The sequence below is a fragment of the Neoarius graeffei genome, chromosome 13 (assembly GCF_027579695.1).
Source record: "Neoarius graeffei isolate fNeoGra1 chromosome 13, fNeoGra1.pri, whole genome shotgun sequence".
Classification (NCBI taxonomy): domain Eukaryota; kingdom Metazoa; phylum Chordata; class Actinopteri; order Siluriformes; family Ariidae; genus Neoarius; species Neoarius graeffei.
Window position 1 is genome coordinate 81,737,439 of NC_083581.1, and position 15,625 is coordinate 81,753,063.

Genomic DNA, 15,625 nt, shown 5'->3' on the forward strand with positions numbered 1-15,625 from the left:
ACGGCCGTAGCGCCTTCTAAACAATCGGTCATTTTGTTTTTGTCAGGTTTTTTTTGCTCCGCTGGCCTCACAACGCACAAAGCTGATTTCGGGTATCTACTGGAAGATGTCGTGATATGATCCCGTCCAGCAATAAAATGTGATTGACTGAGACAGCTGCTGATTTACCCAGATACCATTTGAAGAAAAAATGCGATTGGTCGGTTGGTTCATTCCATTACATTAACCCATTGGTTCCCAAGAAATATTAGTCCACGTTTATAGCAATGATCCAGAAATTATTACTAGTGTTTCTGTACTCACAGAAAAGATAGTATGCCGCAAAATGGAGCTGGTTTATTGAAAAATTAAATTGTAAAAGTAATATCTACAACTCTGGCGATAATAACAGTCTATAACTACATTGCAAGCTTAGGCTACACAATTTCCGTTTAACCCGGATCATAATGAATGAACCAATCAGTCGATTTCGAATAGTTTCAATACATTTTAAATTGAGCACATTTTTCTTTATTATTGTTATACTGAAAAACTTTGACTTGTAGTTTACGTTTTTTTTTTTGAGGGGAAAAAAAAAAAAACCAAAGAAGAAGAAGCTGTGACGGGCTCCTATCAGGCCATGCAAGTGCTGTCACTCGCCGGCCACTTTCAGGCATCTTTTTCGGATTAGTGAGACCAGACCCTCTGAACATGAATGGGAAGATATCAATACTGGACTCTGTGAAAACTAACGGTCGCGAAGAGCATATGATTGAAATCGCCATGAAAAGTTGATTATACTTGAGTGTTAGGTTGGTTCTCATGACTCAGAAAAAGCTTTAAAATCCACTTTTCTCGTGGATTATTTTGACACTGCGCAGGTGCAGTACTTCTATAACGGCAGGAGAGGGACAGCGGAGCACGAAGCTGCAAGATGATTGGAAAGCTGTTGGTTCAGATCGACATATGATTGGTTGTTGGCAGCAGAACAGGCGGGATATTTGCAGACCCGTACTGCTGTCAGAGACGGTTGATTAGAATGTTTGCTGCCGTTATGAACTGTCCCCATTCATTTCTATGGATGATTTCTTCAGTGACCTGTCTCCTATGAAAAAAAAGTATCTGCTCTGGGTTCCAGGGCGGGCCCACATGAGTCTCAGGGCGGGCACGGCCCCCTAAGGCCCGCCCATGGCGCCGGGCCTGTCACTGCATAGATATTTTAGAAAAGATTCAGATTCAGATGATGCAGCAGGTGGTGAAGGCAGTGGGGCAGCTGAGCCAGGTAAGACACAGATAACTTTTTTCCAGCCCCGTAATGTAACCCCAGCACGCGCAACGCGCCATTCATAATTATAAAATAGGGGATAACAGGGTACACTGAGTGAACACTGAAATGCACAGGGCATTGAATTATTTCATAAACATATCGGTTTAATAACACTGTGTTGCATATATCTCAATGAAGCAAAGAATAGCACATTGGCCCGCAATCATATCCAAATGTTTTAGGCACGCTTGCTGAGCTGCGCTGAGCTGGACTCCAGTTAGCTGAAAGCCCGTGGAACGCTGCCTCTTGTTAATTAAACCTTATTTTGTTGGAAATCATCCCGTGTAGATACGACGGCATGTGAAATTGCCAGCTAGATAGAGTTTAATGTAACGAATGGGCTATAAATGGGGTGTTTTGAGGTTAGTCTGTTGCAAAACATTAAACTTTCGCTTACACTGGATACTCTTCAAACAATTCCCTTGCTCAAGTGAAAAATGATAGGCCTGTATGAAAAGCGCAATTAATGAAAGTAGCCTAATAAGCCCTAAATGAATAAAACAACCTCTGTTTTATTGTTGTTGCTTACACGTTAAGATTTTGAAATTTTCTCAGTCCAGTTCTATATCCAGGGAACGTTGTAATCCTTTTGGTTTATCCGTAATAAACGTGTCAGCCCCCAGGTCAGATAGGCTAATGTTACGTGGTTGGGAGGGTGTCAATTTTTTTTGTAACATTCTAAATCGAGTACGGAAAGGACGTTTATGAAAAACAAGACAAAAAAATACACTGAAAAACTCACTGTACACATCACTAGTGGTGATGCTTCTATGTTCAGATTTTGGGAAAGCCATAACTCCGTTCTCATTGAGGCCCAGTTCCATCCCGTAAACAATCATTTTGGTTTATCAACTACCTGCGCTCAAACATGTCACAGGAGAGGCTCAATGGGCTGGCTATGCTCTCTATAGAGCGCGAACTTGCAAAGAAGCTGGACTTCAATGACCTTATTGACGACTTTGCCACAGCAAAAGTCCGGCGCATTGCATTTTGCACCTGAATAGTTGCAGACTAAGGAAATGTTCAAACTGTAAATATGTTGAAATGTTGAAATAAAATGGTTGACTGTTATAATGGGCTTGGAATACCTGTTATTTAAGGGTTGGAGTGAATGGAGACTGTGAAAAGAGGGGTTGGGTGTGGGTGGTTGCTGTGTGGCGATGTGCATGCGCGCGTATGTGTGTGTGTGTGTGTGGGGGGGCACTCAGATTATTTGGGGGGGGCCCACTCAGATTATTTTGTCCCGGGCCCAGCCAAAGCTGTCAACGGCCCTGACTGTATCCAACTATTACCAGACCAAGCAGGATCACTTCTCACAGCACCACTTTAATAGATAATATATTTACTAATATCCTGGAAAATAATACAGAGAGTGGACTACTATTAACAGACATCAGTGACCACCTACCTATTTTTAATGTATATTACTGTAACAGGGGCGCTGCCAGAAATTTTGGGCCCCATGAAAGATTAGAATTTTGGGCCCCCCAACTTTGCCCATCCTCGTCACAATTGCACTATTATCATTATTTGACTTTTGATAGCCCATGGACCTTGAGTTTGTGACTTTGTTATTAAATTTTATGTATTAACCAATGGTTGAAACCAATGGTTTAGAACATGTGAACATTCCACACACGTAACCATGTCAAACACTTGACTGGTGTCCGTTATTAGTGTAACGGGTTTATTTTTTTCCACTTGCCATTGTGTGTAGTGGGGGGGGGGGAATTCTGTGCTGGCCCTTTAAGAGCGCAGGTAGTTATGGGAACGAGGCGCTGGCCTCTTTCAGTTCGTTTTGGAAATGTAAGCGCCAATGCCACTGGACGTTTGCAGCCCGTCCTCAGCAGTGTATTTGTCTCATTTCTTCAGAATAAAAAGACTGGTGAACAACACAACGCAACGTCTGTTACATTAGCAACACTTTAATCTAGCAAACTGTATATGGCGCTCGCTCATTAAAAACTTTAATCCTAAAGCATTTATGGGTTGTATTGCTGCTTACCTCCTTCTCCAAAGGGGGGTTCAGTGGTTTGGTAGGGCGGAGGTCCCCCTGAGGCTGAATCTGTGCATATTTAGGGCACCCCATTAGTTATGAAACTGGTTATTAGCACTAGTTATTAGCACCAGCATAACGTAATATTTCATCTTGTTTATCACACAAGTCAGTTCAGTTATTAAAATGGAAAAAATGTCACTGTACAAACTGTAAAAGTGTTCTCTTGATAGGCTAATCCAACCACGTTCATACTGTTCATTTACCATTCGCTAATATTTTGAACACACGTGAGCGATAGCTACCTTTCTTTGGGAAAAACTGAGTGACCAGTTGCCTGCCTCTCTGGTCCCTCTCAGCTTTCAGCTGCCTTTCTTTACGTTTTTGACAGCCACTCTTCATATTTAGCGATCATAGACTGTACGCACTCCACTGCTGGCTGGCTGCTGCTGCACCGCGACACAGCAGCAAGTAGCGTTGCACTGATCAGCACACAGATTTAACGCATCGCGTTTCTACCAGAACTGGACCGTACCATTTCGCAAAAGGGGGAGGGTTAAATGACAATATGTTGAAGAACTCAAGAAATAGACAACCTTGTTCAATTAGCTCATTTTACCAGATGGACTATTGCATTGTTGTTATTTCAAAAGTCTTATTAAAATCATTAAAAGCATATTATCAGCTCCTTAAAGGGCCCCATGGCAGTGCTGGGCCCCTAGAATTGTTCTAACCTTTCCCCCCCTGGCGGCGCCCATGTACTGTAATTATAGCAAGAAAAAGGATACTAAAAATTATAAATATATAAGAATGAAAACTGAAGAAACCATGAGTGCACTAAAAAATGACTTAATGATACAGGACTGGAATGTAGTTTATGAAGAAAAAGATGTTGATAAAGCATATGAGGAATTTTTAATAATATTCAATGAACTATATAATAAAAATTGCCCTATAAAGAAATACAGCAATATACATAAATATACAAATAGTCCGTGGGTCACCAAGGGGCTACAAAACGCCTGCAAAAAGAAAAATATATTATACAGACAATTCTTAAAGCATCGAACTATAGAGGCAGAGGAAAAATATCAAAAATATAAAAATAAATTAACTAATATTATGAGGATATGTAAGAAAGACTATTATAATAAATTAGTGGAGAAAAATAAAAACAATATTAAAGGTATATGGACTGTACTAAATGGTATTGTGAGAAATGGATCCAAAACTACAAATTACCCAGAGTACTACACTGAAAATAATAAGACCATAAATAATATGGAGGATGTGGTGAATGGTTTTAACCAATTCTTTGTAAATGTGGGACCAGATTTAGCGGCAAAAATAAAGGAACCCGAGACAACACAATGTGGGGACATAGAAGATATGGGGGACAGAAATCCAAGTACAATTTTTCTAACTGCAACTGATGAGGAAGAAATTATGCAAATTGTAAGAAAATGTAAAAACAAAACCTCTGCAGACTGGAATGATATAGACATGTCAACAGTAAAGACAGTTATTGAGGGAATTGTGAAACCACTCACCCACATCTGCAATTTATCTTTTCAATCAGGTACATTTCCAGACAAAATGAAAATTGCAAAAGTGATACCATTGTTTAAAACCGGAGATAGACACCATTTCACAAACTACAGGCCTGTTTCTTTACTCCCCCAATTCTCCAAAATACTCGAAAAACTTTTTTCAGATAGACTGGACAAATTCATTGAAAAACACAACCTCCTTACAGACGGTCAATATGGATTCAGAACGGACAGATCAACATCGATGGCACTAATGGAACTAATAGAGGAAATCACAAAATGTATAGACAATAAAAAAATAGCAATTGGATTATTTGTGGACCTAAAAAAAGCATTCGATACTATTGATCATAGTATATTATTAAGTAAACTAGAAAAGTGTGGTGTTAGGGGAGTTGGGTGGAGTTGGCTGTCGAGCTATCTAAGAAACAGGCAACAGTTTGTGCAGATAGGTGACCATAAATCTGATTTCATGAACATTACATGCGGGGTACCACAGGGGTCAATATTAGGTCCGAAATTATTCATATTATATATTAATGACATATGTAGAGTTTCGCAAGTACTGAAATTTGTTTTGTTTGCAGATGACACCAATATTTTTTGTTCCGGTGAGAATTTGCAGCAGACTTTGGAGACAATCACAACTGAAATAAATAAACTAAAACTATGGTTTGACAAAAATAATTTATCATTAAATCTAAGCAAAACAAAGATCATGTTGTTTGGGAGACACAAAATAGATTGTAATGTAGAATTGATAATAGACAATACTAAAATAGAAATGGTACAGGAAATTAAATTTCTTGGTGTGATTTTGGATCATAAAGTCTGCTGGAAACCTCATGTAGGATACGTACGAGCAAAACTGGCAAAGTGCTCGGCAATTCTGTGGAAAACAAAACATATTCTTGATAGTAAATCTTTGCATACTCTATATTACTCGCTATTTTTGCCATATCTGACTTACTGTGTCGAAGTCTGGGGAAACACCTACAAAACCACTCTGCAGCCGATATGTACAATACAGAAAAGAGCAATAAGGACAATAAACAAAACAGGATACAGAGAACACACAAACTCACTATTCATAAAATCACACATGTTGAAATTTATGGATCTGGTCAAATTCAGAACAGCACAAATAACATACAAAGCGAGAAATAATCTATTGCCAAAAAATATACAAGGAATGTTTAGTGAGAGAGAGGGGGGATATAATCTAAGGGGAGACCTAAATTAAAAAAAAACAAAACAAAGGTTCGAACAAATATGAAAAGCATGTGCGTATCGAGCTGTGGGGTGACTTTATGGAACAGACTGGAGACAGAAATAAAACAAAGTCTCATCTCATCTCATTATCTCTAGCCGCTTTATCCTTCTACAGGGTCGCAGGCGAGCTGGAGCCTATCCCAGCTGACTACGGGTGAAAGGCGGGGTTCACCCTGGACAAGTCGCCAGGTCATCACAGGGCTGACACATAGACACAGACAACCATTCACACTCACATTCACACCTACGCTCAATTTAGAGTCACCAGTTAACCTAACCTGCATGTCTTTGGACTGTGGGGGAAACCGGAGCACCCGGAGGAAACCCACGCGGACACGGGGAGAACATGCAAACTCCGCACAGAAAGGCCCTCGCCGGCCACGGGGCTCGAACCCAGGACCTTCTTGCTGTGAGGCGACAGCGCTAACCACTACACCACCGTGCCGCCTAAAACAAAGTGCAAATATAAATCTGTTTAAAAAAAGGTACAAAAAATATTTTTAAACAAGTATATGGAAGAGGAAGTATGTTAGCGGAGGATGATGAGGGATAAACAGAATAGGGTTGATTGTTATATTAGAACTAACTTAGTATATGGTATATATGGTATATATTTATTTATGGGGATAGTTTATATATTTATATTTACAGGGATATGTATGTAGTAGATATTTATTTTTGTAATTATATATTTATATAGATATTTATGAAGTGTATATATGGTATATATTTATATAGGTGTATTAATGTAGTTAGGATTTCAGGGTAGTTAAAAAGGGGTGGGAAATTAAAAAAAGTATTGTACTTCTCACTCCTTTTTCGAACAATGTGCGGTGTTTTGTAATGTCTTAGCTCTTTGTTATTTTTTTTTAATTTCTCGTTTTCTTTCTTTTGTATGTACAAATAGTTACATTTTTTATACGTTTGAAATAAATAAATTCATTCATTCATTCACCCTGCTCCATGATGGAATGCAGCAGTCCTCACAGAAGCTGATGTAGGATATCACAGCCTCTGTGTGCTCATCCAGACTATTGGTAGTAGTCCTGAACACATCCCAGTTTGTACAGTCCAAGCACGCCTGAAGGTTCTCTGCAGCCTCATTGCTCCACATCTTTGATGTCCTCACTACAGGTTTCCTCAGCTTTAATTTCTGCCTGTATACAGGAATCAGGTGGACCATGATGTGGTCAGAGTGGCCCAGTTCAGCGTCGGGGATGGTGTGATAAGCAATGTTAACTGTAGCGTCACAGTGATCCAAAATATTCTCCTCTCTGGTTGGGCATTTAATAAACTGTTTGTATTTTGGTAGATTGTGGCTGAGATTACCTTTGTTAAAGTCACCGAGGACAATAACTAGGGAGAGTCCAGGTTAGTCTGCTGCATATTCAGTATCTGTCAGGTTGCTGAACCCTGGATCCATTGTTTTTCTCCAGCGGCTGGGGCTAGACATACTGGTGCCATACGACAGGGCGGAACAGCCACTCAATGGATTTTTGCAGCAGTACTGCTTCTATAAACAAACTATTAGTAAAACATCGAGTAGCTCTTTGGGTGCTATTGGGTGGAATGTTGATTGGGTTGCGCATGCGCATTCTGTGCTACACACTTCCTGGATCCCGAGCTGTTTGCCACGAGTCTTTTTTCCGCGAGTGTTGGCGTTAATTACTAATCTTTTTTTTTGTTCTACAAATAATTTTCCAGTATCCTCTTCATTTTTTATTGTACTTTCGCTTTCCATTTGTACTTTCCACTTTCGCTTTCCTTTTTCCATTTTTTTCTCTCTCTTTTTTCGGAAGAACGCCGAGACCGGAAGCTTTCTTTTTTTCTCCTCCTGTGTAAAGACCATAAGTGGAGGCCATCCACATTGGATCTGCTTTAATATCAACAAATCTTCAATTAAGGTACGCGAATCCTTTCATCATGGCATACCTTCAGCCTGTTCAGTGTGCTGAGTGCAGGATGTTTAGTTATTCTTCCTCCATCGCTAGTGATAGCTTTATTTGTGATAAGTGCAGATTAGTTAGCTCTCTGACAGAGAAGATTAGAGTGTTAGAAGCACATATCCAGGCTTTAGTGAAGGTCAGTGAGAATGAGAACAGTGTAGTTTCTGTAGAGGAAAGTCTGGATGCCCTAGGTGGAGTTAGTAATCCCCCAACTGGAAATGTCAGACATTAGACAGTCCATAAAAGTCGCGTGCTGAGTGCAGAGCCCATCCCGCCCACAATGGGCTCTGCACTCGGCACTCGACTTTTACGGACTGTCCACTGAAGATGGCGTCTGAGGAAGCCCAACTTCAGGTAAGGTCACTGGCTTTGTATTTACTATTCTACACACTCTATCCGTGCACTTGCAGAGCTAGTGACACCTCATTTTCTTTGTAGGAACCCTCTACTCACTTCCACAGAACTGTCATGTTGTTTTGAGCTTTGCAATGGTTTTAAAACTAGCATTTTGTATCGGCAAAAAGACATGCCCCAGGCACTGCAGTGTTAGCGCTTTCCAGTTGAAATCACAAAAAATGAATTTTCTCAAAACACATCCGATTGATGTGATAGCAACTCAACGTATGCACTCCCAGTAATGCGAAAATAGACCTAAAAAGCATTTCACTCTGGAGTTTTCCTTTAAGCCCATGTCTATGCCTGAAGCCATGTTTATACCTGAAATCATATAATGCCCAAACCCATGTCCAGTCCCAAGTCCTTGTCTAGTCCTAGGCCCAAGTCAAGTTGAGAGTCTGAGCTCAAGTCCATGTCCAGAGCCCAAGCCCAATTCCATGTCCAGTCTGGGGCCCTAGTCCATGTCCTGTGTGGAGTCTGAGCTCAAGTCCATGTCCTGCCCAGAGCCCTCAACTATGCCTAGGATGGAGCGAGCTCTCAACTATGTCTAGGCCAGAGCTCTCATCTGGGCCTAGGTCTGAACTCCTGCCCATACCTGATCCATGTTTGAGTCTACACCCAAGCCCTTGTCTATGCCTGAGCCCTCAACCATTCTCATGCCCTGGTTCAAGGCCCAACCCAAGCTCTCAACTCAGTCCAGGTTCCAGTAGCATGTCTGCCCAGAATCAAAGCAGAGCTCTGAGGGGATGTTTTCACACACCATGTCTTTTACCTTGAGGCAGACCAAGGAGGATTTTAGCTACTGGAAGGAGCCAATTGTGGGAGTGTGCAGATCGAGCAGCTGCATGTGTCCACATACACTTTGCCTATGCCTTTGGGACAATCATTGCACACACCTGTCACTGATTTGGAGTGCAATCAGTGTGTGCTTAATAGGACGTTGTCAATACTAACACTTGGCAAAATATCATAACACTTTTGATGTTCACGTTTTTTCCTTGCCATGTTTATGACTCTGTTGAGTGACTTTGCTTTCAGTTTCATTTGTTTCAGTTTTGTTGCTCTGATCTTACTTCTCTTTTTGTTTCTGTAATTTGTATAGTTCATACCTGTAAATAAAAACCTTCCTGTGCTTACATCCAATCTCAATGCCATCACCTGATAGGCTCATGTGCAGATATAATCCAATATACGCCTTGGCTTTGTCACTTGCAAACTCAACATTCCAGCAAACAAACATCCACATTCAACACGTTGCCAACCCCCAGATTCACACAATCTTCACCAGGAAGCGATCCACTTAAGCTTAAGATTTTTTTCCTTTGCATGCAGTATAGCCACCCACAAAAACATGCTTGCAAACTTTATTCAGCCTTACTCCACACTTTGCAGGTTACTTTTAATATGGCCTGAGGCATTAAATGTCCCACAGCAGGAAATATGGAGGATTGATGGCTTATCTCCATGATGCACATTTTATTGTTCCCTGTTGAAAAACACTCATGGTGTCTCAGTCATATCCTGCCAACAGTGCCAGTTGTGAGATTATGAAGTAAATTTTCTGTTTCCCCCTTCAAAAAGATGCAGGCAGATGCCAAACATAGGAAGATTTTATGGGGGGGCAATCTCACTGCCACTCTCTGGCTTCTCATTAAAAAAAAGGAAAAAAATAACCTCTCATATATAACATTTAAACCATAACAAAGATAAAAATCTTACTGTGGGCATACCCCCGGATACAGACACACAAAGAAAATTACACCAGGCCTGAAATAATAAAGATCTTAGAAACCCTTAACCATTCTTCATGGTTTAGAAACCCGCTTTACACAGTCACAAGTTGTGTTCTATTAATTGGACTCTTTTGGCCAAAACTGGGTTTCAAAAATGAGATGAAAATGTTTAGTTTGCTAAAAGATTTCTAAAACCTTGCAGCTATATCTGATTTCCTCAAGATTTGATCAAACGTGCCATAGTGAGATGGATATAAGTCTAATTAATTAAACTTGATGAACCAGATTTTGACTCTCACATACCAGGCTGCCATACATTCTATACAGTACATGAAATCTAATGAAGTTGTTCTTGCTGCTCAAACTTTCTGCAAAGTTTAAGATGAACTAGTTTAATCTTAATTGGACAGAACTTTTTGTTTTACTTTTTTGGTTCCAGTTGTACAATGATAACGTCATGAATCACACCCTCAAATTCAGCATCAGTGGCCACGGTGTAGATGAAGAACCAAAAGGTGTGTTCTCCATTGATGAAAATACTGGTGAAGTCTTCATACACAAGCCCATAGACCGAGAAATCTACCCAGTTATGCATGTGAGTAATCAATTATACATTTGAATAAGATCTTTTGAGAGTGTTTATTTTTTTCTGAAATTGTACTTATTTATTTCCAAGGAATTTATTCAGACTGTAGTTGTATTAATGTTATAGTTAATCAAAAATGAATTATCATTTGAGTTTATTTCAGGAACATAAAAGTTAAAATGAAATCTCAATGGTTGTCTTATTACATTGTTTATAACTAGGTGAATTTTGATGTGATGGAAAAACGTAGTGAGAAAATTCTTGACAAAACTTTGGCTTTCGATGTAACCATAACGGATAAGAATGATAATCCACCTGAATTCATACCTGAGGATTTATACATAGACGTTCCAGAGAACATAAAAGAAGGTGAGAATCACACAGTTTGTAAAAAATTCTATTCGTCTTTGTTAAGAAGAAAAGAATGGGTTTCCTTATCAAAAATGATTCCTGTTGAGCACGGGCGCAGATAGAAGGGGGGATTCGTCCCACCCAGATTTAAATTCACTTCGTTCGGTCCCCCCCACTTGTAGGGAGGAAAAAACGTCTATGCTGTCTTTCTTTGCATAAGGCAAACCTCACGGAAAAATCAAAAGACTAATTACCATTCGGTTTATTGAGGTGCACAGCAGTGTATACATAGTTGCAACTGCGCAGACTGCACAGGTTGCGAGCTCAAGCTTGGTTGCTATGGTTACCCACAACAAGTTTGACAGGCATATCAGGGACAGCGCCTTCTAGTTCAGGACCCCAACACGGCATGATGAAGGGTGCCAAAAGGCAGAAAATGATTGCATTGTATAAAAAAAAAAAAAAAACGACTGTAAGTAAACTGTGCCTTACTTTATCATATCACCTTGCAATTTTTTGATAGTCTGTTCAAAGTAATGTCGTAGTGAAAGTAAAATCGTACGGAGTAGAGATGCCTTTCTGGTAGCCTCCTTCTTTCGGTGGTAGCCTGTAGATACAGTGCTCAGTCAGAAGGCAGTTTTAATGTTTAATCTGGCGTTCCCTGCCATAATTTCAGCGAGCATATTGTTTCATAAGGAAACTTTGCGAAGAGTTGTTGACTGACTGCCGCTCATGCAACACACAGGCATAGTTAGAAAGTCAGGATGCACTGGTTTACATTTTACACACACACACACATAGCCCAGCCTCTCGCTATGGTTAACAGTTGGAACTTAGCGGTTTTAAAACTAGTTTTGCAGTTTTGCAATTTCTGTGCGTGATGATAATGTGTAAACTTTGGATTTCCATAGGCTATGTTAAAATGTTATCATTGTCCTGGCCTGCAGGTAGTTCCTGGTGATGGCAATGAGGGAGGTGAAATAACATGTATACACACTACCATTCAAAAGTTTGGGGTCACCCAGACAATTTTGTGTTTTCCATGAAAAGTCACACTTTTATTTACCACCATACTGTAAGTTGTAAAATGAATAGAAAATATAGTCAAGACATTTTTCTGGCCATTTTGAGCATTTAATCGACCCCACAAATGTGATGCTCCAGAAACTCAATCTGCTCAAGGGAAGGTCAGTTTTATAGCTTCTCTAAAGAGCTAAACTGCTTTCAGCTGTGCTAACATGATTGTACAAGGGTTTTCTAATCATCCATTAGCCTTCTGAGGCAATGAGCAAACACATTGTACCATTAGAACACTGGAGTGAGAGTTGCTGGAAATGGGCCTCTATACACCTATGGAGATATTGCACCAAAAACCAGACATTTGCAGCTAGAATAGTCATTTACCACATTAGCAATGTATAGAGTGGATTTCTGATTAGTTTAAAGTGATCTTCATTGAAAAGAACAGTGCTTTTCTTTCAAAAATAAGGACATTTCAAAGTGACCCCAAACTTTTGAATGGTAGTGTGTGTATATATATATATATATATATATATATATATATATATATATATATATATACACACACACACACACACATACATATATACACAAAATGGAATCATTTGCTGACAGCTCAGTCCCCCCCAGTTCAAAAATCCTATCTGCGCCCCTGCTGTTGAGGAAGTTGACAACTTATTTAAAACACAGAACCTTTTGAAGAATGCTTTGAAAAAAATCTTGGAGTTATTTCTACTTTTTTTTTCTTGATTTCTTACCCCACAAAATCCAAAGCTACACTATATTAAAGTGTAGATTCCAATTTTTTTTTTTATGATTTTCTCATTTTTCACAAACAGGTCAGCTTCCTGTTTCACTGCAAGCAAGAGACAATGATGAGGAAAACAATCACAATTCTCGCATCTCCATGAGGATAGTGTCTCAGGAGCCAGCACTGCCCAAAATCTCTCTGGAATCCTCCTTGGATGGAGAAGGCAGCATGAACAAAAATCTTGTCTTGACTGGTTGCTTTGATTATGATGTGAGTGTGAACATGCACACAGTACCAGTCATACCTTATCATATCTTCATTATTCACACAGTACATACTTTTTATGCCTAGATCATTTGCCATGATTTGTTTAATGGAGTAAAAGTAGGCAGACTCCAACTTGTTTAAAATATTACATTGAAAATATATGCGTTTTAATTTTACTACATTGTGAAATGATTACAAAAGTTTCTTAAGTAAGGAAGAAAGCACACTGTCATGCTATTATCAAAAAAAAATCAATAATGAGGTGGTGTGATGAAGCAGAGTTACTGTTACCACTTGTAGCTGGAATTATTGTCAGAGCTGCTTTTATAGGAAATGAGTCACCAAACAGATTTGAGAATTCAGCTGTGCTATAAATTTACTTATTTACTATTCATGAAATTAGCATCTAATTGTTGGAATTACATTTTAAATGCATGAAAGATGGTATATAAATAAATATTAATTTTAAAGATATTTATTGTTTCCATTAACATGCACACGCACACAGACACACATGCTCACACTTGCTTTGCTCTCATGTGCTTTAGAAAGTAAAGAAATATAAAATGCTTGTCGAAGCACGGGATCATGGAACACCATCACGCTCATCCACTACCACTGTAAATTTTGCCATCACTGACTCCAACACTCACGCACCTGTGTTCACTGCTCCAAAGGTGAGGATTTGCCTCCATCTCTACCAAGTACTGTTCTACTTTATCAGTGGCAGAGTACAGTAGCTCCATATGATTGAAAGAGATGCAGATCTATTTGTTTGTTGAATGAAATAATCAGGATGACACATTAAATGAAATAAAACAAGTCTGTGAAACTGTGCTAGAGCGATAAACACCATTCTTCCGTAAGAGTTTCTCTCAGTTGGTGTTTTGATGATGGTGGTGGTGGAGAGCGCTGTGTAACAGTTCACTATAAAAACTCCAATAAGTATTAAACTGGTGAGTGTCAAGGCTATAGCATATGGAGTTACATAATTTTCATCCTCAGGAAACCACTCACTCAGCTCTTGTATCATGTGAATGGGAGAAGGGTCTTCCTGGAAGAGACCACACCCCATCATGATAGAAATGTTTCATCATAGGATCAAACTGATCAGTCAGGAGAACACTGGGGAAAAATTGGGCCTAAAGCATGCTAGCAAAAATAAATATATTTTCCTCTCAGCAACATGGCATCACTGGATTTCCCTTTTATGAGCCCCAAGGCACTCTTGAAACATCCATCCATCCATCCATCCATCCATTATCCATAACCACAGGGTTGCGGGCAAGCTGAAGCCTATTCCAGCTGACTATGGGCGAGAACTCCTGAAACAGGATCCTGTAAAATGTACTTATGAAGCTCTACCATTTACTAGACCTTCAATTTAATTCATCAATATACTCACTGCATTACCTACAAGTCATTTCATACATGAAGTAAACAATAGTCCTGAAACTGAACACACAGGCACCTCGATTGTACAACATGCTCCTGCAAAATGCATTTTGATGGTTCACCTCGTCTGATTATCTAGCCCCTTAAATTTAAACATATGGTATTAACTGATTAAACTTGTTGTATTTCTTCTCGTCAAGTTAAATGCTGAGGTTATGGAGATGGAAACCAGGGAAATATTAAGGATTCCTGTGGAAGACAAGGATACTCCCAACACTCCAGCATCCAGAGCAGTATTCACTATCCTGAAGGGTAATGAGGAGGGCAACTACAAGATTGAGACAGACCCACTTACCAATGAAGGAGTGCTGACTGTCATCAAGGTAGATATCAGGAATTCACAATAGAACAGCACAGAATTTTATGGGTAAGCTTTGAGAAATATAAGCATGATATACATTTTATAAAGGACAATTCTGCACTTTTTATGTATCCTAATGTGCAAAGAGTTGTCAGTTCATTAGGCATAACAATTTAGTAACTAACACACTGGCAACTCTGTGTGTGGTTCGGCACTTTATACTTAACTCTACATATTTTGAAGAAGGTGTTTAATATGTGGATATTTATGTCCTTGTTTCACAGGGAAAGGATTACGAGAGGACTACTCTAACTGAGCTGGAAATAGGAGTCGAGAATGAAGAGCCATTATTTTTATGCATTGACGGAAAGCCAATTATTCCTGTACCAGAGACTTTAAAAGGAAAGAGCACAGTTAAAGTCGCTATTAAAGTCACCGATGTGAATGACCCACCGAAGTTTCAGAATAAAATTCAGAAGGTTTACAGGGTTGAGGAAGAAGAGCCAGGAGATGTGCTGTACATACCCACAGTCACAGATGAGGATTCAGACCCAGCTAAACTGAGGTATGTATGAAAAGTAGCAGGTTTTACTGTGGATAATGACATGAAGTTGGGTTGTGTTTAGCCTCAGGTAGTTGCTGCAATTTTCTTGACCTGTCAAATTTTGCAAACTATGATACAACCTTAAGGACTT

The 15,625-nt window shown here is 39.5% G+C and overlaps 1 protein-coding gene across 12 annotated transcripts in view; it reads left to right on the forward strand.

The window, feature by feature from the left end:
* LOC132897205 (cadherin-like protein 26) overlaps window positions 1–15,625 on the forward strand; it is a 186,880-nt gene that overhangs the window by 48,811 nt on the left and 122,444 nt on the right. For 11 of the 12 annotated variants that reach the window (XM_060938661.1, XM_060938663.1, XM_060938662.1 and 8 more), the window contains 6 exons: window positions 10,639–10,794; window positions 11,007–11,154; window positions 12,996–13,177; window positions 13,723–13,851; window positions 14,770–14,952; window positions 15,215–15,495. In XM_060938661.1, the coding sequence (XP_060794644.1) occupies window positions 10,639–10,794; window positions 11,007–11,154; window positions 12,996–13,177; window positions 13,723–13,851; window positions 14,770–14,952; window positions 15,215–15,495 (1,079 nt within the window). The remainder of the gene's footprint in view (window positions 1–10,638; window positions 10,795–11,006; window positions 11,155–12,995; window positions 13,178–13,722; window positions 13,852–14,769; window positions 14,953–15,214; window positions 15,496–15,625) is intronic. The other variant, XM_060938666.1, reaches the window with a different exon arrangement.